At 43.7% G+C, this 27,432-nt stretch overlaps 1 protein-coding gene across 1 annotated transcript in view; it reads left to right on the top strand.

Moving 5' to 3' along the window:
* Cmya5 (cardiomyopathy associated 5) overlaps positions 1–27,432 on the top strand; it is a 93,706-nt gene that overhangs the window by 50,910 nt on the left and 15,364 nt on the right. Inside the window, exons 4-9 of the mRNA XM_041663587.1 lie at positions 1,687–1,920; positions 3,698–3,720; positions 10,237–10,355; positions 15,394–15,543; positions 18,154–18,300; positions 20,002–20,149. Of these exons, the coding sequence (XP_041519521.1) occupies positions 1,687–1,920; positions 3,698–3,720; positions 10,237–10,355; positions 15,394–15,543; positions 18,154–18,300; positions 20,002–20,149 (821 nt within the window). The remainder of the gene's footprint in view (positions 1–1,686; positions 1,921–3,697; positions 3,721–10,236; positions 10,356–15,393; positions 15,544–18,153; positions 18,301–20,001; positions 20,150–27,432) is intronic.

Consider the following 27,432-nt stretch of genomic DNA (forward strand, 5'->3'; position numbering starts at 1 on the left):
TATGTATGTGTGTGTGGAGTATAGTATTTGTGTGCATGTACGTGTTATGGAATATTTGTTTGCACTGTGTGAAGATGTGTCATTGTGACTGGTTTATTAAAAAGCAGAATGGCCAATAGCTAGGCAGGAGAGGGTAGGTGGGACTTCCAGGCACAGAGAGGAATTCAGGGAATGAATCTAGGTGTGGATATTAGCCAACGAGACACAGATGTACAAAATGAAGTAGAGGTAAAGAGTCACATGACAAAACTTAGATTAATAGAAATAAGTTATGAGAGCTAGTAGGACAAGTCTAAGCCAAGACCAAGCTTTGTGGGAGCCTAGCCGGTTTGTATGTTCACCTTCCTAGATATGGACGGAGGGGGGAGGATCTAGGACTTACCATAGGGCAGAAAACCCTGACTGCTCTTTGGACTGGAGAGGGAGGGGGAAAGGAGTGGCGGGAGGGGGAGAAGGGTGGGAGGAGGGGGAGGGAAATGGGAGGCTGGGAGGAGGTGGAAACTTTTTTTTTTCTCCTTTTCTCAATTAAAAAAAATTAATATTAAGTCTCTGTGTTATTATTTGGGGGCTGGAATCCAAATAAAATTGAACAAGAAAGACTAATTACATGTATGTGTATTCATGGTGTACAGTGTTTGTGTATTGTGTGGTATAATATGTATGTATGTATGTGTATGTGGTGTATAGTGTGTGTATATGTGTGTGTGTTATAGAGTGTGTGTTGTATAGTATATAATACATATCTTTGTGTGTGATGTTTTGTGTGTGTGTTTGGTTCAAATTGTTGGTTATCTTAATTCAAAGTGAGGTTTCTTATAGTCTCCCCTCCCTGTGAGCAGTGGGATTGCTTTATGTTTAAGAATGAAGGATTTTCCTCTAAAGATGCTCACTTCCTGGGGTCCTGGCATGCGAAGGCAGGTGCTGCCTGAGAGTGAGCCCTCAGACAGCTACTAAGATGTGTTACTGCTTCTACTGCATGGGTGAGAGACGATGATACATCATCTCCTCCACTTTCCTGCCTCTCACCGCGTGGCCTCCAGAGATGCTCTGCTCACTGACTTGAGTCTTGTATCTGGGGCCAATGGTGTCTCGGGCCTCTCTGAACACACACACTTCTGGCTGTTATCTTCTTCCCTCTCTGTGAAGACCATGGGTAGGAACATTCTGTCTTCATTTAGAGGTGGCCCAGATACCTGCGGCTGTCAACCAGGACTGAAGAGGGCTCTAGGACTGCTCAGGCTGACTGTCCAAACCTTGCTGACACTGTAGATCAGTGAATAAGTGCTTTATTGTCCCCTCCCCTGTCACGCTGCTGAGGATAGCCAATCGCCAGTTGTCTCCCAATGGACAATAAAGTTTCTTCCACGGTGGCAAAACTGCCCCTCCCAGAGAACACTGGTGCAGAGGAGGGAAAATCACGATCATCCACAGATGGGATTTTCTTTTCTTTCTTTTTAAATTTTGACGTTTCTGGTCCTTTTTGATGGTATTCTTACAGTGAATTCCATTGCAAAGCTAATTATAGCAAAGCTGATAGAGAAGCTGGAAGTTTAGATCATGTTCTTAATGTTTGACTCATTTGCTGGGATATCAGAGGCCAGTTCTTCCAAAGCAAAAAAAGATGAGGGGCAAACAAAGGCGTTATTTTTCTGTTCAGTAAGAAGTGCTGTTGTCCTGTCCCGCTAGGAAAACTGCAGCAAAAACGAGAAACGCCTGGAAGCACAGAACGAGGAAATGATGAAGAAGGTTTTGGCACAGTACGATGAGAAAGCCCAGAGCTTCGAGGAAGTGAAGAAGAAGAAAATGGAATTCTTGCATGACCAGATGGTCCACTTTCTGCAGAGCATGGACACGGCCAAGGATACCTTGGAGACCATTGTGAGAGAAGCTGAGGAGCTTGATGAGACAGTTTTCCTGGCCGTAAGTACCACAGGAAGCAGGCCCGATGCTTGGTGCCGATGCCGAAACAAGGCTGCTTTGAAAGCTCATTCTAAATTTGTTTATAAACTGGGTTCAGAGGCACAACCCCGTAATCACAGCATTTGGGAAGCCAGGCAGCACAACCCCAGGTACAAGTCCAGTTGGTTCTATACCTCAAAGCTCTGTCTCAAACAACAAATAAAGCAGTGGGGTGTGGGGGCACATGACTTTAGTCCCAGCACTCTGTGAGTTCAAGGCCAGCCTGGTCTACAGAGTGAGTTCTAGGACAGCCAAGGCTACAGAGTGAAACCCTGTCTTGAGAAAAAAAAAATAAAAGCAAGAAATGACTCCAAAGCAAACCCAGAAAGATCTGTTTCTCTGGGTGACAAAGTTCTCTGGTCATCTATGATGCTTCCACTACAGAAAAGGTCCAGAAACCCTAGTGGTCCGATTTCCTAGATCCTGGAGAGATCCATGGGAGGAGGCTGCCCTATCATCATGCGACCAGAAGGTTGATGCTTTCTGAGATTGGAGAACCCCCTCACAGCCTTATTTATGCTTTTCCTGCTCAGCCTCCTGTGATCCAGCATCCTCATGCTGGTCTCTGGCTCTGTCCTATGCACTCTGGCATCTGAGGTGACCTCTCATGTGGCATTCCATCTGCCCTTACCAAGCAGCTGACAGTAACATTTTGCTTCCCTCTTGATGTATAAGGGAGACTTAATAGGGACACCTTCCTCAAACAGGACAGGGATATTGCGAGGAGCAGCTTCCTCGTGACAAGTTTCATTAAGTCAAACAAGGCACTTGTGGAGAACAATCCTCTCCTGGATGCACCTCAGGTTGTTCCTCATAAATCCCTAGAATGTTCCTGAAGATGCTGGTTCTCTACACACTCATGATTAACCAGGACTAATACAGATGTTTCCCCAGAGAACAGACACAAGCCTATTTATCAAGTAGAAACTCTTCTCTCTGTGCTGAGAGGGGCCCCCTCCTTTCAAAGCTCCCCATCTTCTCAGAACTCCCAGTGAAGCTGGGAGACAGACTGAGGCAAAAACAGGCATTATAAAATCTCATGATTGGCCCCTGGAGACACCTCTAGCCAGGGCAAATTCAGATCAAGTGACTATGGCCATCCTCAAAGGAGAATTTAAAATCATCACGTGGCTTTCTGTTTAATTGAGGCAGAGCTTTAATATGTTTAAATTAGGACCATCTAATGAAGTATGACATTAATAAGGTGCTTTGTGCTTCACAGTAAACTTTGTTTAGTGAGAATATTTCTTTCTCTCTAGGAGAACAGATTAGGAGAGGAGAACATTTGTTTCTGCTTTTGGTCATATTTATCTATCCTAGAAAAATTGGAGACTATTGGAAGCAGAGAGAAGATAGTCCTTCAAGATAACTGCTAGTTCCATTATATGTAAAGCCCACACTGAGCCATCTTTTTCTTGCTTTCCAGAATTCTAAAATATTTGTCAATAAATAGAAGTAGACTACAACAGCTCGCCGTCGGCCTTGCCTATCAAAGAGAGCAAGGCAAACTGCTAATGAAGGCCCCTCCCTCCACACAGCTCTCACCCCTCTGAGTACCACCTTCCCTGCTTTTTAACCGAGGTCCCAAAGACAAATGGCCTGAAGGATGCTTAGGGGGAAAGATTGTTTAGCATGTTTGATCTTGATGCTTTTACTCTCTGTTGTTAATTAGCGCTTCTCTCTCTCTCTCTCTCTCTCTCTCTCTCTCTCTCTCTCTTCCCTCTTCTCCCAACCCAAGTCGTTTGAGGAAATCAATGAAAGGTATATGCAGCATGGTGCTGTGCAGCAGGGCTGAGGAGAGCATGGTGGGATATTTGGGGGAGGGGAGGGGGTGAGCTGCCAATTACAACAAACACATCACTGGAGCTGCTGGGTTTTCGCTCTTAGACACAGTGCTTTTAAACACTAAATGACAGCTTCAGGAGAAAATTGCATGTGCTTTGGTTAAATAACAATTATCATAGTGTAGATTTTTAACTGCTTTCCTGAGATGTAGTCTATATTTTCGATCTAATCTCAACCATCTCTCCTGCTACTGAGTACAAAAATAAAACTTATAAATGATTAGATTTATTGGCTAAATATGAACATTTGAAGCAATCATTCTTTGCTGCCACAGACCATTTTAGGACTTCGGTTGCCCCGATGGCATGTTCACTCATTTTCTCTTCAAAAGATAGCTCTGCGCTTACCCTCCTCGTTCTGCTCAGCTAATCTAATCAATCTTATCCCTTGGTTACACTCTGTTTTGATGATGCTCCTATCACTGGTCTAAGAGATTCTTCATTCTTCTGAGAGGCAAAGCGTCAGCATGATTGGAAAGTGGTGTGTGTGAAGACACAGACATCAGGTTTTTGTTTGTCTCCTGGATCATCTCTGCTGCCATCCAAACACTGATCCAACACCTTTTGCTTTTGTCCAACAGCAAGAACTTGAGCTCTCTCCTGCTTGTTGAGCCCAAGTAAAACCTGTTTTAAGATGTTAGTGGAATCGTAAATGTCCATTTCTGAGTTATAAATATTATCTTGAGCTTATTTCTACTGAAGTTCAATGGCTAAGAGTAAACAGCTGAGACTGAAATTGGAAATATTTATCTGGAATGTATATAAAAAAGGAGTTTAAATAGGAAACCTGGTATTTTTCAGATAACTGAAGCCACAGGAATAAATCTTATTTACTTATAATATAGTGCCAATATACTTTATAAGACCTATATAAGGATAGTGTTGGCAGTAGTTGGCCAAAGTTTAACAACAGTAAATAGTCACTTGAGGAGCACTAACCCCACTGATGCTAAGCCAGGTGTGGTGGTGCATACCTTTAATCCCAATGCTCCAGGCTTGAAGTAGCAGATCTCTGAGTTCAAGACCAGCCCAGTCTACAAAGAGAGTTCCAGGACAGCTAGGACTACACAGAGAAACCCTGTCTCGGAGAAAACAAAAGAAAACCAGCAACTGAAACCTGCTGTTGCTGATGCTGATGCCGTGTGATTCTTGAACCCTAGCATTAGGGCTTCATTGGTTTGAAGTGTGTCTGGGTGTTTTCAAAGTTTCCTGGGTGACTGTGATGGAGAGGCATGCCTGAGAACCTCTGAGTGAGAGCAGTCTGTTCTCAGACCCAGCAGGTTCCAGAACTGACAGTGCTGGACTCCCCTGGAGTCCCAACCCCACTCCTTGGAGGGTTGTAGGTTAGTGTGAGGCTCCTTACTTGTTCCCATGGATGCCTTTCAGGAACTCGTACCCAAGGAGTGATCCACATATTTTTGAACTTAAAAATCTTACTGATTTTTAAGTTAAGAATAGGTGGACTCACAGTGCCGCTTCACATATACTGAACGATATAGATGCAAATTTAATTATTTTTATCCCTTCCATATGTGTAAGGTAATGATCAGGAAGAAAACTTGGTGGCTGAAAACTTATAAACGCCTTTTCTTTAAAAATGCTGAAGGATGGTTTTACTTTTCTGGATACTTGATCACCACTAATAGGAATGACAGCCACTGCATACTAAAAACCATTTCTTTGGTGTTATGTTTTAACATGGTAATTTATATGTCATTCTAATTAATCCCTTTTTCACTCCCAACTGACAATGAATTAATCTTTACTATTGCTGCATATCACAAGGGGATATACTTGGGATAATCAATATTTTTCTTTTTATTATATTTTTATTATTTAAAATAACTTTTAAATTTAAATCTACATCAATCATATTCTTGCTCTCAAGTCCTTCTAGATCCTCTCCCCTCCATATCCTACCTACCTACCTAACTTTAAGTTCTTTCTTAAACAAACAAACACACAAGCAAACAAACAGGAAACCAATACAACAACCTCCCAAACAAGAAAACAACACAAAAGAACAAACCATAAAACACGAAACTGCAACGAAATAAAAGCACACACAAAAATCAGTGGAGTCCATTGTATGTTTGTCAACTACTCTTGAGCATGAGGCCTGCCCTGGAGTAGTTGATAGACTCAGTGTCACTCCATGGGAGAAAACTGATTTCCCCTCTCCCAGAAGGTGTAAATGACAGTTCAGTGTTAGCTAGTGGCCAGGTTTTCATTAATTCATTCATTCATTTAAAAAATAACAAAAATAAAATACAATAAGATAAAACAGAAACTATCACATCAAAGGTGGACACGACAAACCAGCAGCAGAAGGAAAAGAGCCCGAGAGAAGGCACAAGAATCAGAGACCCCCTTGTTCACACACAGAGTGACCCCATAAAAACACTAGACTGGCAGTCATAATATACGCCCCGAGGATCTCATGCAGACCTGTGCAGGCCCTATGCATGCTGCCTCCATCTCTGTGAGCTCATATAAGCTTTTGCTCTTGTTGATTTAGAGGGCTTTGCTTTCTCAGTGGCTTTCCCCTCTAGCTTTGAACTCTTCCTGCCTCCTCTTCCTTGGGGTTCCCTGAGGTATTGGGGGGGGGTGAGGGATTTGGTGAAGGCATCCCATTGAGGGCTGAGTGTTCCAAGGTATCTTTCACTGTCTGCATAGTGTCTGGCTCTGGGTCTCTGTATTGTTCCCATCTGCTGTAGGAGGAAGCTTCTCGAATGATGGCTGAAGAAGGCCCTGATCTATGAGGAGAGCAGAAGATCTCCTGGAGTCATTTTACCCCTGCATTTTTTTTTTCTGTTTTCAGACCAGCATTATTTGGCTTTATCCTAGGTCTCTAGGCTATCTGGTCCCTGGTTCCTGGTCACCCAAGCAGTGTTGGGCATGAGTTCCATCTCATGGAGTGTGTGTGAAGTCTAATCAGTTACTAGTTGGTGTCTCCCACAAACTTGGTGCCACCATGGCCCTAGTATATCTTGCAGGGTGGACACCATTATGGATCAGAGGGTTTGTGGCTGGGTTGGTGTTTATGTCTCTCTTTTGGTACTGTGCACAGTACACTGCTGTAACAAACACCAGGATGTAGGGGTGGGGACTAGGTAGGCATCAGTTTGATATCTTCATGTTCAATGAGTTGTGTAGGTGTTGGCATAACCAATATTTTTATGTAGTGAATTAAAGGACAACACAAAGCTAGATTTGGTAGAAATATGAGCACATAAAGAAAACACTATGGGGGCTGGAGAGATGGCTCAGCGGTTAAGAGCACTGACTGCTCTTCCAGAGGACCCGGGTTCGATTCCCAGCACCCACATGGCAGCTCACAACTGTCTGAAAATGCAGTTCCATGAGATCTGACACCTTCACACCAACAAACATAATAAAGTTAAGTAAATAAATAAAAAAAAAGTTAAAAAAAAAAGAAAACACTATGAACATGAACATATACACAACTGTGAGTCTTCAAGATGGCTTCTACTTCCTCTCTATAGGAAGTGCCAAGTCTAGTTTATTTTCTTACTTGTTTCTTCCCCGCTTTTTTTCCTCACTTCATATCTCGGAAGACAGAGCTTTTATATTAATTGATTTTTTGGCACTCGTATGCTTCAATTAAGGAATGCTGTCAAGCATATTTAGACCCAACATTTGCATATCTTCAACACCAGATTTCTGCTTTACAAATGCTGCTGTGTTGAGGGGATGCATTCCCCTGGGTGTCTTGTTCTTCTGTCCTATAATAGTGAACAGGGGAGTCTCCACCATTGTAGGACTGACTTGTAAAAGGATATCAGCTATCAACTTGCTGTTAAAATTGAATGGGTCGGTGTACAAGAGAAAACTCAGACATTTTACTGTGGTATCTACAGGCAGCTTCTGCAGAGTTAGTCAGTGAAACATATTGAGAAGACTTAGTGTGCATATTGTCCACAATTTTTTTTATTTTTATTTTTTGGTATGAGTGTTTTGCCTACATGTATGTTTGTGTATAACATGCATGCCTCATGCCCAAGATCAGAAGAGGGCACTGGAATCCCCTGGAACTGGGTTGTGAGCCACCATATGGGTACTGGGACTTGAACTTGGCTCCTCTGCAAGAGCAACAAGTGCTCTCAAGTGTTGAGTCTCCTCTCCAGCCTGATCACCATTTAAAAATTACAATTTTTCCTAGTTTATTTTTATATTCTACACCCCAAAGCCTTAATATGGGCTTTTAATCTCCTCCATCTAGGTTGGGGGGGGGGCTGACAATGAGGGCCTCTCAACACATGCTTTATTGTGCCCTCTCTCCTCACCTGTCAAGAGGGTACCAACTAAGCCTTCCTCCTGGAGCTGGTGTGGGAGAGGAGATGCCTGGCTCTGCATGCTTCATGGGCCCCAGCCTCTGTGGGGACTGCCTACCTTGTGTGCTGGCTCTGATCTTTCCTCAGTGGCTAGTCAGGGCTGTCTACCCGTCCCTTAGGGAAACAATTCTGTGACTGCCCTTATCCTAAGAGATAAAACGGAAATTTTCAGGGTGTGTGAAAGGCTCTTCCTCCTCAAGTCACAAAACTTCCCTTCTCACACCGGCTCTGTTTTTCAGCACCCGTGCGCGCTCTGCTCGGTAGTGAGCTGCACTCCTCAGCATCTCCGGCTGGTGCTCATGCCATTTTCCCATCTGCAATACCTTTACTCTCTCTCTATTGCCTCAGAAATTCCTGCTCATTTTTAATACCCCGAAGGCCTCACTGAAGCATCCCCCCCCCAAATCAAATAGTAGTGAATTTGATCATGTTTCACAGTAGTAAGCATTTCACAATCTTCCCCCCTTTATTGTAACACCAGATTTACTAAGCCTGTGAGACCCTGATTTCTACACAGACTAAACCATTGGCCTCTTATTAAATCAAGATATATTTACTAAACGCCTACTACGTATCAAGTAAGGCACTGCGCGATAATATTGAACGAGGCCACCTTCTCCTGCATGTAAATTATATTTTTGTGAAGTTGACAGTTAACGAACTAACTAGGCCTTGATAAATACAGGCAATCAACCAACAAGGAAAGGGGCTGCAGGAAGGCTGGTGGGGACAGCCTTGCCCAATCTGTAGCCTTTCTCCAGGATGCTACATTTGAACAGAGAGCTGAGCTAGGTGAAGGGAGGCACTGAGCCAGCGTATGGGGTGGACAGTACCAGCAGCCAGCACGAAGGCCACAGGCTGGTTCTGGTGCTGGAAAACCAGGAGTCCAGGGAAAGGAGCCAATGCAATTCCTCAAAGTTGACTTCCTTGATAGAAGAGCATTCCAGGCCTGTGTGAGGCACCAAACGAGGAGCCCTGGGCCACTCTGAGGCTGCCCTGGCTAAAGACACGTCATGTTGGAAACGCCCCTCCCATTTTTCCCCTTCAGAGCAAACCCGGCTCAGTCCTTTATGCACGCACCTTCTGCGTGGTACCTGGCCCCAAATGTTCAGTGCTTGTGCGGGTGGGTGTAGTATAAAGGAGGAGCAGGCTGTGTCCCGCTGCCTGACGGGCTTACACCTGGGCTGGCAGGCTCCTTGTCGCCCCGGCCACCGGCTAGCTTATACCGGAAATAATCACACGGAAATCCGTATTAATCAAATCGCTGCCTGGCCATTAGCTCTAGCCTCTGCTTGGCCAACTGTCACATCTTGCTTTAACCCACATCTAATAATCTGTGTAGAACCAGGAGGTCGTGGCTTACCCGGAAAGATTCAGCATGTCTGACTCCGGCGACTCCATGGCGGCTCTCTCTGTCTGCCTTCTTCCCAGCATCCTGTTCTGTCTACCCTGCCCACCTAATTTTCTGCCCTATCAAAAGGCCAAGGCAATTTTCTTTATTCAACCAATGAAAGCAACACAAATATAAGAAGGACCTCCTGCACCAGGTGGGCACCTTCCTTGAGAAGGACTTGGGTTACAGAATCCATCCCTTTGGAAGCTGGGGCCTGTCTTCTAAAATGGCTGGCCTTGCTTTCACACTTAGACTCCCAGGCCTTAGAAGAGAGCCTGCCACTTAGTAGGTGAGTATTATCTTTTGTACTACCGGAAGCTTGGTGTTGAGGGTTGAGAACAGCATCCGCATCCCTATAGCATGGAAATTTCCAGACTGGCTTGGGATATTATACCCTTTAGGAAATAATCACTCGTGTGAAGCCATATTCAGGACTCATTTATTAGAAGTAAATCCAAAGCTAGATAATTTGCAAGTTTTCAACTCTGAGAGTCCAGGGATGAGACCTCTTGTATCAGCAGGTGTCTACGAACAAATGAATTTTAGATGCACGTATTTCCAGATGCTTTTGGATACCTAGGGGTGGCGGGACCTTGCTCCCACCGGCTTCGAGCCGAACAGGAAGAGCTGCTTGGGTTCTGTGTTGGTGTTTTCCTGACTGAGTGGAGCTCTGTTCCCTCGGCAGACTGCTTTCAGCGATGGAGAGTACGGCTTCCTTAGAGAACATGCCTGCCGCCTTCTCGCTGTTTGAGCATTACGATGACAGCTCGTCGCGAGGTGACCAGATGTTGAAACAAGCGACTGGTGAGCATTTTAATGTATTACATACCTCGATGGATCTTGGCAGCTCTTGCTTGACTGCTCTGTCAAATTTCTGTAACTGGGGGAAGATGGGCGTGGGCTGTCAGGGTTGGAAGCTCGGCTCTGAGATGATGCGGGGGGCCAGCTGCTCATCTCTGTGATGTCGTCCTTTTCCCTTGGAAGCTCCGCGACTCTGCTGGGACCTGCACAGGAGAGCTAAAGTGACTGGAACTGAAGGGTTCCCTCTTTTTTTATCCTATTTTTTGAAAACTAAAATTTCTCTCCCTCTGTGCAAGAAAATTACTTCATACCAGCGGCCCAGCAGATAGGTAAAAAGGAATAAAATACTTTCACATGCGGTGAATGAATTTTACCTTATAAGTAGTTCTCCCCTCTTCTACTCAGTTCCTTCCTCCTCTTCTTTATTTACCCCTCCCCTCCCCAAGCCAAACAGATTAGCTTAGAGAACTCACAGCTCAGCATCATGGTCTGTAGCCAGGAGCCTCCCACTCAGCTGTCAGCGCATCCTGCCAGCTTTTCAAATTATTTTTTAATGTTCTATTTTAGCAAACAAGGCAATGCAACATTTAAATGCCCGAAGCTGCCGTTTTCCTGGTTACTGAGTTCTGCTTACTGTACAGGGTGCTCAGATGTCCTCATCAAGAGGTACCCTTGTCAAATTTACCTCACAGACAGCAGCTGTGTTTAAAACTCACATTCTTGTCGAAAGGGTTCTAGTTTAGGAACCAGCCAGAATCTGCTGTGTCTTTTTTTTTTTTTTTTTTTTTTTTTGGTTTTTCGAGACAGGGTTTCTCTGTGGTTTTGGAGCCTGTCCTGGAACTAGCTCTTGTAGACCAGGCTGGTCTCGAACTCACAGAGATTCGCCTGCCTCTGCCTCCCGAGTGCTGGGATTAAAGGCGTGCGCCACCACCGCCCGGCTTGCTGTGTCTTTTAAAAAGACAGCCTCCCCCAATAAACACTCCCTCCCTGCAAAATACTCAAACTCCAACACCTTTAGTAAAGTGGACAGTTGAGTCATTTTCACCAATGAATTCTCTGCAGAGCTGTCCCAGATGGAAGGGTATTTGCTGTCCATTTTAAGGTTAGGTTATACACAACTGCCCATTTACAAGACTAGTGAGCGAAGGAGGCTTTTTACGTATTATAGAAGGCACAGAACCACACAGTCACAGACCAGTAGCCGTCACCCCAGGAAGCCCTTCTGGGGAGAGAGGCCTGGGAATGGCCCACGCTGCTGTGTGTCTGCCTTGCAGAGTAAGTGGCCCAGGGCCTAGATGTTTTTGTTCTGTGACCAATGAAACCGCTCAGATACAGGCCCTTGAGGATCAGGCTCCCGTTACAAGAGGCAGCGGTACCACAGAGGCTGGGCCGTCAGTCATCTCATCTCCCACATCAGTCCCAGGAGGAAGGCTTAGTTCCCGCTCGACAGGTAAGCATCGTGTTGTTCAGGACTACACAACTGGCTGAGGATGTGGGGGAATCAGGCCTCGAGTCTCTGTACCTCATCCGATGCCCCCATGACAGGGAAAGAGAAGAGAAATATCAACGACGTCGTAGCTAGGTCTCTTTGACTCTGGATCTTAGATTTGTTTTTAATTGTGGTAAGATAAAAATGTAATTTGCCATATAGGGGCTGGGGAGATGGCTCAGCAGTTAAGAGTGTGTCTTGCACTTGCAGAGGACCTGAGTTTAGATCTTAGCTCACAACTGCACATAACTCCAACTTCAGAGACTCTGAGGCTTTCTTTTGGAATCCATGGGTATCAGTTCTCATATGTACATGTGCCCACATAGAACACACATGTATACCATAATTAAAAAACAAATAAAATAACTTTATTTTAAAAGACAACTTTATTTTCTTTAAAAAATAACTTACCATACTACTACTCATATTTATCTTATTTTTATTTTGTTTTATTTGTTATTTATTTTGGTCTTATCATTAAACCCTGGCTGGCCTGGCCCTCAACCAGGCTAGCCTAGAACTTAGAGATCTGCTTGCTTCTACCTACCTACTGCTAGGATTAAAGGTGTACACTACCACACCTAGCATATTAGCCATCTTTAATTGTGTACATTTAATGTATAAATGTAGCATGAAGTCTGTTCATGTCTTGAAAATTACTACCACCATATATATCCCAGAATTTCTTCTTGCAACACTGAATCTCTGCATACCCTAAACCATTAAACACTAGCTCCCTCTTCCTCTAGACCCCAGAAATTGCCACTCCTTCTCTTTTTCTCTGAGTTTGATGACTTGCAGTGCCTCGAGCAAGTGAAATCAGATAGTATCTTTTTGTAACTGGCTTATTCTACTTAGCTTATTTTCCTCTATATTCACTACTGTTTGTAAGGTGTGTCACAACTTTGGTGTTCAAGACTTAACTACATGCCTATGCCATGGCTTTATCCATCTATCCATCAGCCATCCATCCATCCATCCATCCGTCCTTCATCCATCCTTCATCTATCCTTCTATCCCATTCATCATCTATCCATCCGTCACCCATCCATCCATCCATCCACCCATCCATCCTGGATGACACTTGGGTTGTTTCTACCTCTTGGCTATTGCGGCTGAGGTTGCTTTCCTGGAGACTTGTATTTGCTTTTTAGAGATAGTGTCTCACTATGTAACCCGAGTTGGCATCAGATTCATGCTCCTTCAGCTTCAGTTTTCTGAGTGGTGAGATCATAGGTGCATGTCACTGTGACTGTATCTTCTGTGGAAATTTTGGAAACCGGGTTGAGTGGAATCTACATTTGGCCCCAGGCACTGAAATCCAAGCAGATTAGTGTTTAGGTCCCTGACTGTGGAAACTCTCTCCTGGCACAGTCAGTCAATCAGAGGGGCTGCACTGGGTGCTTCCTCTGCTGGCGTCCAAGCTCCTGGAGAAAAAACACCAAGATTTCCTTTGTATTTTTTGGCATCACACTTATTCAAGTTTACTCCTGTAAAAGTGTAAGCATAATTACTAACAAGTAAAATCCGGGTTCCAGAGTTCTGCCAAATATGAATTATAAATGTAGTCATGATTGTTAGATTGTGTCTATGGGATATTCTTCTTCCCCTTCGGCGCATTCTCGAGAGAAAATGTATTTCCTGTTTGGAGAAAAGGATATTGTAACTTTAATTCTTTGGACGGAGGAGCATATGTGGAAGCAAAATTACTTGTAGCCTACATACTTTGCTTAATCTCCTACAATGGCTTTACCTTAAAATGAGATGATGGGGCGGGGTAGCTATCAGTTTTAGGCTTGCTCAGCTGTGCCAGAGAGAAAAGGACATAGAAAGATGTTGCCAATTTTACAAGGTTAACTCCAGCTCCATGTGTAATTTATAGTGGGAAGAAGAGAGTTCACATTGTTCATGCTCCAAGCTCTCCACACTGCTTCAAAGAAGATTAATAACAATTGAAATGTTTTGTTGGGCTCTTCCATAAACTTGGGTAACTTGAAAACCTGCTGGATCACCTCTCTTTGGATGAGTACTTTTTGAGGGTAGTTCGGATTCTCGGTTGGAAGATACAGCTGTCAGTGTTTGGGGAAAGGCGGGGCAGGTGGGTATCCACCTTCCCATGCAGCTATTCAGCGTGTCCTGTGTCAGTGGCCGCTGTGACCTACCAGGTACAGGAACTCCAGTTCAGCCTTCACTGTCAGGAGTTCCCTGTTCTCTCCTCCGTTTGCTGTGTTCCTGCCAAGGCTGTCTTGCCCTCCGGATGCTGCCCCCAGCCAGGCACATTTATTAAACACTTGATACACATTGTCTTGATTCATGCAACAACCCTAGGATGGAATGGTGTTAGTCATTCAATTTTTTTAAATGGAGAAACCGAGGCTAATATAATACAAGCAGCTGGGGGTCTTGCATTTATCCTAAAGCCAGCCTTAGTTGTGAAGCCTATGAACCTGACCATTCTCCTGTCTGTTCCTCACTTTTTATAATTGCATTATTCCTCTACCTCTTTATCTCTATTGAATCATTTCAATTTGTCTTTTTATTCCATTCTTCAAATCCATTTATTTTCTTTCTCATTTTGACCTTATTGCTGAGCTTACCTTTATTTTCTTTTCTCTGAGTGTCAACTTATAAATTTGGTCTAGATTATTCTGGTAAGCTTATCTCTTAGGAAATTGTTGGCTGGAGAAAGCACATGCACAAATCTTAAAAGTGTGACATCTTTTCAACTGTGAGAATAACCTTTTTCTATGATGTATAAAATATATTCAATGATCATATCTAATAAGCTCAGAAAGATAATTGCATAGAGATTGGTTTGTATTGCATTAATGTCCAATAGACATAATTATAAGTTTCAAAAATCTCCAGTAAAACACTCAAGAATATTGTTGTCTTTAAAATTCACAGCCGCATAATTAGATTAGGCATCTGAAATTTACTTGGAATTCCATTAAGAGGTTACTTCTACCCCCTGTCTAACCTTTAAATATTAATTTAAAAAATCTGTAGAGATACCATGTTAGAAAGAAAAGATGGATTGTGGCTTTAAAAATTCTAGTCTAATATTTAATGCCAGTCTTACTTCACCTTGAAGATACTATAACAATGTTGGGAAAGGACTCACCACTTTTTACTGTTATAAACTATGTCAGTATAGAATAGTTTAGCACTTCTTATCTAAAAAAAGCACATCGGAGGGGATTTTAAGAAGTAAAATCAAGTTATTTGATAAACCATTAGTCACTGCCAGTTTCTCTAATTATAAGATACAGAAAAATGTTACGTAGTTAGGGGTCCACTTTTGTTCATTTCTGTTTGTGTTGTGTATGCTCTTATGCCTGGGAAGCATCCCGGAGGGACATACAGCAGTCCTAACACTGACTGTCTCCAAGGAATGAAGTTGGGCTGTGTGTTGGAAACAGGGACTCCACCTATTTTTATCACTTAAGTTTCTATATTGTTGAAATTTTAACAACCTGTTAAACATATTTTAAACGAAACAGTCGATCGATAAAATGACACTAGTCCTAGGGCATTGTGCTTCTGTTCCAGTTCCACAGCCTCCCAGACTAGAACCTCAGGAATCAAATTCTGCCACCAGCACAACAATTGCAGTGTACTGGAGCATGAACAAGGAGGATGTTGTGGACTCATTCCAGGTGTACTGCATGGAGGAGCCTCAAGATGATCAAGAAGTAAACGGTAAGATTGCTACGCACTGACAGATGCAGGCCTATGTTTTTACATCTTAATGTGAAGGACTTAAGTTCATATACATTATACCTGCATATAAATTTATGTATATTTTAATTATAATATAGTATAATTTCAATATATATATTGAAATGTGTACATTTCTACAAAGCATTTATAGCCACTTACAAAACAAGAATGATAACAAAATCCCTCAACAACCACATAATAAAATATTAGCAGAAAGAACAATTTGTAAAATGGTATCTGGAAAAAAACATAAATATCATCATAATGGTCAACATGAATATTATAATTAGGACTCAGATTACAGTTAGACTCTGAGGACCCAAAGCCTCAGAGAGAATGGAGGCTTAGCCAGTGCTGAAGTCTGAAGAGGGACATGATGTGTCCTGCTCCGTAAAGGGGAAATGAGCCATACACAGGGCTGTGTCCTCCACAATAAGTTCAACGCAAACACAACATGGGATGTCAGGTTTGCAGGTTCAAAGAAGCCTGTAAGTTAGTTCACGTCCACAAGCCCCAAGGCATGGATGAAAGATGGTATAGTCATCAGTGGCCCAAAGTAAGGGGTCAATAGAAGTGACATCGTTTGCTGTAGGAAGCAGATGGTAAGCCTTACAAGCTGAGCTTTTGTGAAGATCTCTCTGCTCAGAACTTCCAGTAAGACCTAACTAAGAGCCAGGCAGCTTGAGGCTGTACTTCCTGGTGAATCAGTGTGGAGAATGCTGGCATTCTGTGTTGCTTGTTGAAGACAGACTCACATGCTTGGGAAATCAGATGAGCATGTGGCAGTGTGAACATCCCGTTACAAACGCAGGAGCCCAGTTTGTAAAGAGGAAAGAATTGTAGACCATTTCACTCTTGTGGAGACTTCAAAATCACTTTTAAAAGTTAATTATTTTTTCTTAAAAACAGAGTCTCCCATATCCCAGATTGTACTGGAATCGCTTTGTAGCTGAGGATGACCTGGGTCTTGGCAAAGAAAGACAGCTAGAGTCTTAAGTTTCTTTTGGGAAACAAAAAAACCTATTCTTTTAAAGGTATCACTAGATATGGTAGGTAGCTTGCACCTGTAACTCCAGACTCCAGAGGTGGAGGCAGGAGACTGGAACATTCCATGCCGGACTGAGCTCCAGAGTGAGATCTTGCATCAAAGAGCCCCAAATCCCAAACAAATAAAAAAACATAAAGGGTGGATATTTGTAACAGTATTTAACATACTTGCTGTAAAAATATTTAAAGTAAAACCATTCAAAAATTTTTAAAAGGAAAAAAATGCCTTGATTGAACCAATTTCAACTTCTTGTAATAGCTCATTGTCTTATCAAATTTAACCATTTCCTATATAAGTAGAAATTGATAGTTAACAGGATTCTGAAATGTGGGGTGTGGAAGACGACCTGGGTGAATATGTAAGGAAAGAACAAATCCCTGAGTGACTGAATGTGTGTTGTTTACATAAGCACAACAATGCCAAGGACCCTAATGCCTCAGACCTATAGGGATGGCCAAGTCTTCCCTTGGTGAGCAAGTATGAGTGATTAGGAATGATTGACTGACCGACCAGTGTACATAGAGACTATCAACCCTAGGCTTCTGCTTCCCAACATTTACAGCCTGAGGTGGCTCCCCTTTAAAAACCTACCAAGTTTACCTGAATCCAGCTCCTGTTCAGTTGTCTGCCATCAACCTGCCTCCTTGTTCAGCAAGAGAGAGCCTATGTAGCATAAACATGCTAAATTTCTAGCTGCTACTCGTAGTGGATGCCCAACTGAATCCCACGTTTTCTGTATGTGGTCATCTGTCAGTCATTTCTTAATCCCCAAAGCTTGCAGAGGGTGGCACTGAAGGAAGTTCTGGAGCAACTAGAAAGTCCTACTGATAGCAAACTTGTTTACTAGTCTGTAAAGATGTCCTACAGAGTCGTAAGTGAAAGCCCAGAGTGGTCTCTTCCAGTGATGGACTCCCATGGGAAGTTGGCATTGGGTTCTGAAGCTTTCCTTGAGACTATATTACTGAAATTTAAAGTGACATAATTTTCTTTGGAAACAGGTTACTTTAATTGTGGATTATGAATCACAGACATGTACTAGCATGCTATTATTTGTGATAAATGTTCACATATGTCAGTCTAAGTATCAGTTTTTAGAGTGCTATTGCTTTCTTATGTATCCTAAAGAGATAATTATCAATTATCACACAATAATATTTGTAAAGTTACCAGTTTGAGCACTCTGCAAAAGTGATAGACTACTCTTTCTTTCTTTCTTTCTTTCTTTCTTTCTTTCTTCCTTCCTTCCTTCCTTCCTTCCCTCCCTCCCTCCTCCTCCTCCTCCTCCTTTTCTTTCTTTCTTTCTTTCTTTCTTTCTTTCTTTCTTTCTTTCTTTCTGTCCTTGGTTTTCCGAGACAGTCTCTCTGTGTAACAGTCCTAGCTGTTCTGGAACTAGCTCTTGTAGACCAGGCTGCCTCTGCCTCCCGAGTACTGAGAATAAAGGTGTGCACCACCACAGCCCAACTCCAGCTACCTTTTCTAATAATTAATTTTTAGTTTACTTTAGAAGTCACCCTTGAACTCATAGTTGTGTCTCATGCTAGAACTGGTGGAAGAATACAGATTGACCGTGAAGGAAAGTTATTGCATTTTTGAAGACCTAGAACCTGACCGATGTTATCAAGTGTGGGTGATGGCCATCAACTTCACTGGATGTAGCCTGCCCAGCGAAAGAGCCATTTTTAGAACAGGTAAGTGGATACTAAGACATCATTATGATGTATTACTCAATTCTTCACAGACTCTTGAGGTCAACCAATGTGTATTTAGGAAGGATTGGCTCTGTATTGAATGTTGGGCAAAATGATGGTATAAAATAAGACCGAGGTGGGGCGTAGAATGGAGCTCGGGGGTAGAGGGTTGATCCAGAAACATGAGGCCATATGATCATTTCTCAAGCACAATAACAACACGATTGAGTTCCTATTTATAAGATGATCAGAGTTGAGCTGAAGAGTTAAAAAACCAGAAGATCATTGGGAATGTTTGGTAAGAGTCTAGATCATCGTGAGCGCCCTAAAGGAAGTACCAAAACAGATCATCGTGAGCACCCTCAAGGGAGTACCAAAACAGACAGGGCAAGGGTATGGCTCCCCAGAGCTGATAGTGCCCGCACAGAATGCTTTACATGGTCAGTGGGACATGATGTGTTAACTGGAGCAGAGTCTTCTTGAACAAACAGTGAGCAGGCATGAAGTATACACTGGGGTGTGGGACTCTATAAGACCTTTGCTTTTCCTTAAGTTTGAGAATAAGGAAAGATATCATTTTTAAAAGGCTTAGCCCTGGGATAAAACCGGACTCTCTGAACATAGCGGACAATGAGGACTACTGAGAACTCAAGAACAATGGCAATGGGTTTTTGATCCTACTGCACGTACTGGCTTTGTGGGAGCCTAGGCAGTTTGGATGCTCACCTTACTAGACCTGGATGGAGGTGGGGGTTCCTTGGACTTCCCACAGGGCAGGGAACCCTGATTGCTCTTTGGGCTGATGAAGGAGGGGGACTTGATTGGGGGAGCGGGAGGGAAATGGGAGGCGGTGGCATGGAAGAGACAGAAATCTTTAATAAATAAATAAATTAAAAAAAATAAAATAAAAAACCCCAAAAAACAAAAATAAAATAAAAAGCTTAGCATATAGAGCTTTTAACTGCAAGCTAGTAAGACTGGGCTTCATTATACAGATGCAGGAAAATACAGAAGGGTTGAAGCCATGGTGTTCAAGTGGGAATATAGTCTATTGGTGGAATCTTTACACATGGAGCTGCAACAGAAGAAACAGTATTGCCCAAGGCTGTCCCACCTTTACGGTCATTACAGCCGCCTCAGGGAGGAAGCAACTTATTCTTAGTCCTGTATATTTTCTTCTTGCCTTTAAAAACAAATCTTTGGCTCAGCATGGTGGCTCACACATATACTCCCAGCATTTGGGAGGTGGAGACAGGAGTTCAAGATGCATAGCAAGTTCCAGGCCAACCTGGGCTACATGAGACCCTGTTTCAACAACCTGAAACACAAAAATGGACAATCTCCCCACCCAAACCTGTGCTACTGAGGACAAAATCATGTCTACCTTTTGGGTAAAAGGAGAAGGTAACAAATATTTCTATTTGTTTATGTAGCAGCTCTATAAAGAAAACAGGGTAGACTTTATAGAAAGCAACTGTGAGGGACTGGGATGAGCTAGAATCTGACAATATGTAATGCAGAGGAGGGAGAGAGACATTTAACTATGTAAGTGATCTTTTTTATCTTTTTTTTCTTTTTTATCTCTTTTGAGTTTTGAGATTAGGATAATTTTTTGATGCAAAAATTAAAAATAAAACCATACCCAAGGATTGCCCTGAGAGCTGGCTTTACTCTGTTACTTCCTTGTTTCTGTCCCGGCAGCACCTTCCACACCTGTGATTCATGCAGAAGACTGTACTGTGTGCTGGAATACGGCCACTGTCAGATGGCGGCCTGCTAACCCCGAGGCCACAGAGACCTACACTCTGGAGTACTGCAGACAGCACTCTCCTGAGGGTGAAGGCCTGAGGTAAGGGTCCCTCTCCATAGGGAGACTGCCTGGAGCCCAGAAACCATGTTCCAGGTCTCCGGCTACCAGAGCAAATGCTTAGCCAGCAAGAATAGCACCCTCGAACCCCGCTGAGCCAATTAAGCTGTTGACTTGATTTGCAGCCCCATCACTATTCATCAATGAACTCTGCGTTTACCATAAAACACATGCTACAGTGCAGAATAATAACTCCCTTGGAAGAAAAATGTATGCGAATTTTAATAAGATAGAACCCTCTTTGAGGGATGTTTAACTTCAGTCATTAGTCAGGATTTATGCACATTTTGTGCCATTTTTACTAGCTCTATCAGAATAGGTTCCACCTAACCCTGGAAACTAATAGTGAGCTGATGTGTAATGTAAATCAGAATGTCTCCATGATATACTGGCAACAGAAAGGAGCCAGTTACACATCTGTTATCACAGCGACAGGCCTGCCTCTCCAAGAACATGAAGAATATAGAGATTCTTCTATAAAGGAAATGCGAGGCTCTCTCACTGAAACCACGAAGCTAAAATCCATCAAGAAAGGACCACACATCTATTGTTCAGTTAGAAAATATTAGCCCATCCATGAGGTGGTATTTCCTTAACCTCTGAAGTGCCGGATGTATAAAACCCCTTCACATGCCATGATGAACATTCAGATTATTCTAACTGATATTTATATTTCGATAGGAGATATTTCTGGTTTCCTTTCTAGCCATGTTTGTTGAGATAAACTATTTTGGCAGGAAGTTGGGAGTAATGGTATGAAATTAAACAACCTTTTAATAAAGTACATTCAAGCTCTTGATTAGCGCCGTGATCAAGCAGCTGTTTATGTAGTTATGATATAAGGGTTCATGCGACTGAACAATAATTATAGTTTCTTTCAGGTTCAAGACAGGCGTTGCTAAATAATGATCAGCGTGTGTATTGGGGCTGGGTGCATGGGGAGGGGTGGGATGCAGGCATTTCTGCAGAAGTGAAGTGTGGTAAACACACAAGTAGCGGCCTGCCTGCTTGTATTCTGACTGCTGGAAGGTGGGCTTCAGGAATCATCACGCTATCATACATTACATTTTCATGTTGGTCGGTTGATTGCTATGTAAAGTCACTAATTTGTGTCAGTCTGAGAGTCCAGACAAGCATGTTGTGATCTCAGTATGCTTACAGAGCCGCCTGAGAGAGCACTGTGCTGACAGCCAGAGCCTTATCTTAGTCCTGCTTTACCCTTGATTCTGGTTCCTATTTGCTACTCACCCTAAGCTGGTTACCCCTTGTGCAATCCTTACACACCTTATCTATCTCAGCAGTCATTAGTTAGTGATGGAGGAAGGTCATTGGTTAAATAAAAAGAAACTGCTTGGCCCTCATTGGTTAGAAGATAGGTGGGAGGAGTAAACAGAACAGAACGCTGGGAGGAAGAGGAAGTGAGCTCAGACTCCACAGCTCTCCTCTCGGGAGCAGACGCCTCAGAGAGACGCCATGCTCCCAGCTCCCAGGCAGACGCACGCAATGAAGCTCCTACCCAGGATGGACATAGGCTAGAATCTTCCCGGTAAGCGCACCTAGGGGCGCTACACAGATGATTAGAAATGGGCTAAATTAATATGTGAGAATTAGCCTAGAAGAGGCTAGATAGAAATGGGCCAAGCAGTGATTAAATGAATACAGTTTGTGTGTTGTTATTTCGGGCATAAGCTAGTCAGGCAGCCGGGGTGCTGGGGACGCAGCCCCACTGCCCATATTACTACAAGTTAGCCAGTCCCTGATATAGACCAAATGCCAAGTAGGGTAGAGGCTAGGCTTGGGGTCTGTTACCTTTTGGGGTTATGCCAATCACATGAAGCCAGGGATCAGGAAGAGATCTGGCATTGTGAGATGCTACCCAAATGCAAGGCTTTAAGAAGGAAGCCTTCCTTTGGCACTAGTGCTGCCAGATTCCCAGAAAAGGTTGCCAGGTGTCAGACAACATCTGAGAGGTGAACTCTGGCCAGAACAGAGGGTAAGGGACTTGAGACCTTCCTCTGTAATGGCACTAGCTCGGGTGCTTTAGGTGTGTTGCTTCAGGTCGTCCTCACAAGGTCGCTAAGAAGTTCCTCAGCTGCTGAAAAGCAAGCAGAGTTCAATCACAGGCTTGTCAACTTAAAGATCCAAACTCTCAACCCCTGGGAGATTGTTTAAGGTGTCTGGGATCCTCTTTGTAAAAGCGTAGGTGCTCTGAGGAACCCCTGAGTCTTGGGGGGGGTGGTCTCTCTCACCATCCGTGAGGAGGCCCCGTTCTCAGGGACGATCAACCCGTTCAGAAAAGCTTTGAATGACTCATTGGTTGTGGCAAACTGTCCCTAGCTGTCACGCACATAAATCATTTCCACACAGTTGGGTACTTCAATCAGCAAAAATCTGAGAACCCAGGGGCCTGGCAGTGATCTCAGCTACTGATCGTGTTGTCAAGTATTGTCGTCTCCCAAGTGTAGTTACAGTTAGAGCTCTGTCGGAGATGGAGCTGATCCATTTAGGTGCTCGAAGGCCCTGGGGGGCAGGAAGTGCAATGTCCAGCCCACAGCTCGTGGCTGGCTTTCCAGGTCTGGATTTCTGCTGAGTCTGACAGTAGATAATCTTCTGGAGGAAGCAGAATTTCCTTGGCTATAGATTACTACCATGCCCATCTGCCAAGTCTATTGCCAGCTACCACAACAGGGCCGTCTCTTCTTCACAGAAGCCTTGGTGTTTTATACCCCAGGTTGGCTCCACTAGATTCTGAAATAGCTCATCCTTGATCTTGGAGACTTGGGATAGCCTTCATCTTTTGGTTCTCTGCTCTAAGAATCGAAGAGGCAAGGGAAATGCTATTCTTCGGAAGTGGCCTTGTGTCTCATCTTCTGAGAGAACATCACTTCAGAGCATGGTATTTTGAAACTCTGCAAAATACATTTATCTGTATTATATATAGCTTAATCTTTATGGCGCCAGCTATGGAGAACTAGTCAGGTTTTGCAATCCACACATAAGGAACATCAATTGTTCCTGTCACCTCTACCTAATAATTCCTACTTTTTTTTTCTATCGTATTAGAACCTCAGTTGGCTCCATGCATAGAAGCCAAGAGTTAAGGTGGTGGTGTCTCTTGGAAGGAGTTGTGCTGAGTGTTGGCTGGTCTCTTCCATTTGTTGACTCCTTGAAGGGATTAGCATGTACAACTGTAGCCCGGGTGTCTGAGGCAGTATCTGGCAACCTAGCGGCACAATGAATATGTGTGTGATCTTGAAATGGATAAATTATCAATTAGCATCACATACATAATACTGGCCATCAGAATAGTTGGATCAGCTTTAAGGATAATCTCAAACTAATAAACTGCCAACAAAGAGGAGAAGAACGGTGAATGGGTTCTCTCCAGAGTTCAGATACATAGGAAAAGTTGAATCTAATTTGCTAGCAGACAATCCTTCTGCGGATCACTGATAGAGAAAACCATGTAGAATTCCATTTAATCATTGGATATATAACCCCTATATGTGTTCCAAGTTTGTAGAAAAACTAATTTAGAGGTTACTGAAGGAGAAGTTGACCAGAGGTGGCATATTTTTCATGTGTCTCTGTTTACCAGAGCCTAGATCATAAAGTGGATGAGGATTGAAAATTCGTCTGTGTAGACATCTTCAAAGGTCTGCTAATGAATGGGGACGAATGGGATGAGTCAATCTCTCTTGGTCTTTGCCCACTTCAAGTCATCTAAGTAGCTGGTATCTCTGGCAGAAGAGAGGGAGCAAGAACTATATTCATTTCTATCTTTATCCCGCCCTAGATCCTTGGGTGGTGGGGAAGGAGCCTTAAAGACTCTGTAGTGCTGTAGGAGAAAGAGTTGAAGTGAAAAAAAAAAAAGGAAAGAAGAATGAGTCATAAGGAATCACACCCACCCCATGCCCACACATGCCCACACACACATTGGCACTCATGGAGGGTGGGCACGGATTCATTGATTGTGCTGTAGGCTGGGCACTCTCATTTCAGCTGCCAGAAGGAAGTCATCCACCCGAGGACCTGTGCTCTTTCTCCCAGTGTGATGACCTCTTAGATACTCTCATTTAAGACCAATGATGGTGGTTGAATTGGGGGGCGCTGTTTGAATGGTTGAATTGGGGGGGCTGTTTGAATTGAATGAGTGATCCTACTGTGCCCTATGATCCATGACACAATATCTAAAATAGATGAGCAATGGAGTCTCTTTCATAATTATGCTAAAAATTTGCAGTTTTTTTTTTGTTTTTTTTTTTTGCATGTGGGCACCAAAGCTAGGTCCCAGCAGTCAGTCCCTATTGGGACTGGAGGTGGGTGGGAGGGAGTGACCGTCCCTGGCTTGTATGTGAGATGGAGGGTCTCCTACTCTTCCTGTTTTGCTTTGAATGCTCTCCTCGGGTTGGGTGGGCTCAAAACACGGCTCTGCTGTTTCCTCAGCTGCTCTGTCTCTCCTGTGCAGAGAGAAGTCAGCAGAAGTGTGGGTGGAGGAGGATAACTGAGAGAAATATAGTACCGGGACAGGCTGTGTGGGCTGTGTAAAGAAGTTGTGCACTGAGTGGCAAATCTGTGAGACGCAATTCTCCACCAATTAGTTGGGGGTGAACTTCCTGTCCTGCCTCTGCCTTAGGCTGTGGCATCCAGAGATCCTCTCTGAACCCTAACCTTGAGGGTGAATTTCTTTAAGAAGGTCTTCGTGGGTGCTGGGTCTGTGAGTTCATTATCCTGCAGCCAACTGCGGGACCAACCATAGAGCAGGAACAGAATTGCCACCCAGAGGCAGGTGCTCCAGCTGGGGACTCCTGATGCTCTGTCCTTATGGGCAACATGGAGGAATCACTTCAGAAATCTCTTGAAAAGCTTTCTTAGTATGTTTCCTGGTAGATAGGTGATGGGTGACTGACCACCAGCCAGCAGCAAATATTTTGACCTCCTCTGTAGCCTGTGGGCTCCAGACATGTTTCGCCTGGCCGTAGGACAATCACGAGTGTGGCAGAGCCCACATTCACTGAGTGATTAAGAAGTAATGGGCTTTGTTTATGTGGAATTGTTTTCCTGGTCCCTTTGCAGAGGCCTTTGGGAGGGGCGTGATGGGATGGTTCCCCCTAGTGTTCTTGGCATTCAGCATTTTCCAAGCAAAGTCTTTTACCGAAAAGACTCCAACTAACTGACCACTGGGTACCTCACATCCCTCCTGCTTGTGCACTAGAAACTCGGGTAATGGGATTGGAACCTGTCCTCCACTGCACGTATGTTATGTCAGTTTCCCAAAAAGCAGACCTAGTGAAGGACCCTGACATAGCAGAGCCCCCGAGGTAGTTCTGTGAGTATGAGAACTGAGGAATACCAGGGAAGAGAGGACTGTTAGAAAGATGAGGCCGAGCACAGAGCCTCAGTGGGAGATAAAATCCAAATCTGAACTTCCTGGCAGCTCAAATGAAAGCCGGAGAGAGGGGGGGGGGGGAGATGGAGAGAGAGGATGAAGGAGGTTATATAACTCATTTCTCTTTAGAAAGGGAGTACAGCACTTCACTAAGAGAGACAATTATATTCCATGACATTCAGCGCAGAGATGAATTTTTCATAGAGATCTTTATGTAAGGGCGGTTAAGATAATAGTGGCCGTCTTTAAGAGCAGTTTTACAGAAGATGCGCACACACCTACTAATTGTTTCCAACAGTGTCTGAAAGCATAGTGTTAAATCGCTGTTCTCAGCGCACTGGCCTGGGGACCTCAAGCAACTGTCCACATAGACGACCAGGGGGCAGTAAAGGAGAGCTTGGAGGAGCCGGAGAAATGGATATTACAAGACTCCGAGGAATCTCTGTCTGAAATATAAACAGCATCATCCAGGCTTTGGAGAGTAAAGATAGGGAAAACAGAAATGCAGGACCCTTCTTCCGGACCCTTTGGCTCACATTGATTTTCTGACAGATCTGAGCTGCAGGAAAGCCGATGCCCTGTGGCTGTCAGCGTGCAGTGCCTGTGTTGTTTTCTGCACTGTTATGAAATAACGGTGCTATTTAGCAACAGAGTCCCACAATATTCTTATTTATCAAAAGAAAAATGTTTCTATTAAAATTTTATTTACCAAGTCTTTTTAATCATGGAAAATTAGTATATAAAGAATTTTATTCTTAACCCCGATTTAACTGATTTTTGCCATCTTAAAAAATTTCTCTATTTATGATAAGTTAAGGGTTTATAAACAGCTTGAAGCACCCACTGACTAGTGGGTCTTTTGTGTTTGTACTTAGTTTTATTGTTGTTTTGAGAGAGGCTCAAGCTAGCTGGAAGTTACAGCAATCCTACTACTGCCTTAGCTTTCCAGGCACAGAGGTCACAGCCACGAGCCACCGGTCCAGCTTGTTTTTATATTTAATGTTGCTTATGTTATGTAATTTCTCCTTTCCTTCCTTTTTCCTCTCCATCTCCTATCAGGCTGTGTTTCCCAAACCTCAGCGATCATAAAAGTCAGCTGGAAATTTGCAAATACAGATGCCTGGGCCCTTCAGGAGCCCAGCTCAGAAGCTGGGTGTGATGGCCAATGCCTGGAATCCCAGCACGCTGGAGTCTGAGGCAAGAGTTTCAGGAGATGGAGGCCAACATAGGTTACACAGTGAAGGCCAGGCCAGCTTGGACTACAGAGTGAGACCCTACCCCAAAAAAGAGTTAGGTAAAAAGTGAAAATTTCAAACTTGCCAGTTTTGGTGTCCGGGCAGGTTGGGAAATGCCGCTTCACTCCCTGCTCCCACGGACCAGCATGCACTCTGTTCACGGTTCGCAGTAAGTGGAATTGACTGGCTGATTTGATGTTGGTGCTGCCAACATGAAAGCCAGTAAGAGCCAACTGTGTTTTTAAACAACAATTCGTACTTAGCCATCTGCTGTGCACTCTGGTGATGGCACCATCCCTAGGCTGCATGCGGGTGCGGTGGCACTGGATTCCTCCATACTGTTTGTACACAGGCCACCTCCTCCCCAGGACACAGCAGGAGGCAAATAGCTGCCCCCCCACACTTGTCAGCCTCTCTAGTCACCTTGAATATGTGTACTTTCCCTCAGCGTCACATCATCAGATGCATGAGAAGCTACTTTAAAGAGCTCAAGGGCATATATGCCTCCAGATTCTCTAAACATGCTCCAGCTGCTCTTGGACTCTTCGCTGTCTAGTAATAGTTGTTTTTGTTTTTTTTTTTGAAATTTTGGGTGCATTACATGTACTTATGGTACAAATTCAAAAGACAAAAAGGAAGAC

Source organism: Microtus oregoni, unplaced genomic scaffold (assembly GCF_018167655.1).
Source record: "Microtus oregoni isolate MIOR12 unplaced genomic scaffold, Mior012 000014F_ref0000157, whole genome shotgun sequence".
NCBI classification, from domain to species: domain Eukaryota; kingdom Metazoa; phylum Chordata; class Mammalia; order Rodentia; family Cricetidae; genus Microtus; species Microtus oregoni.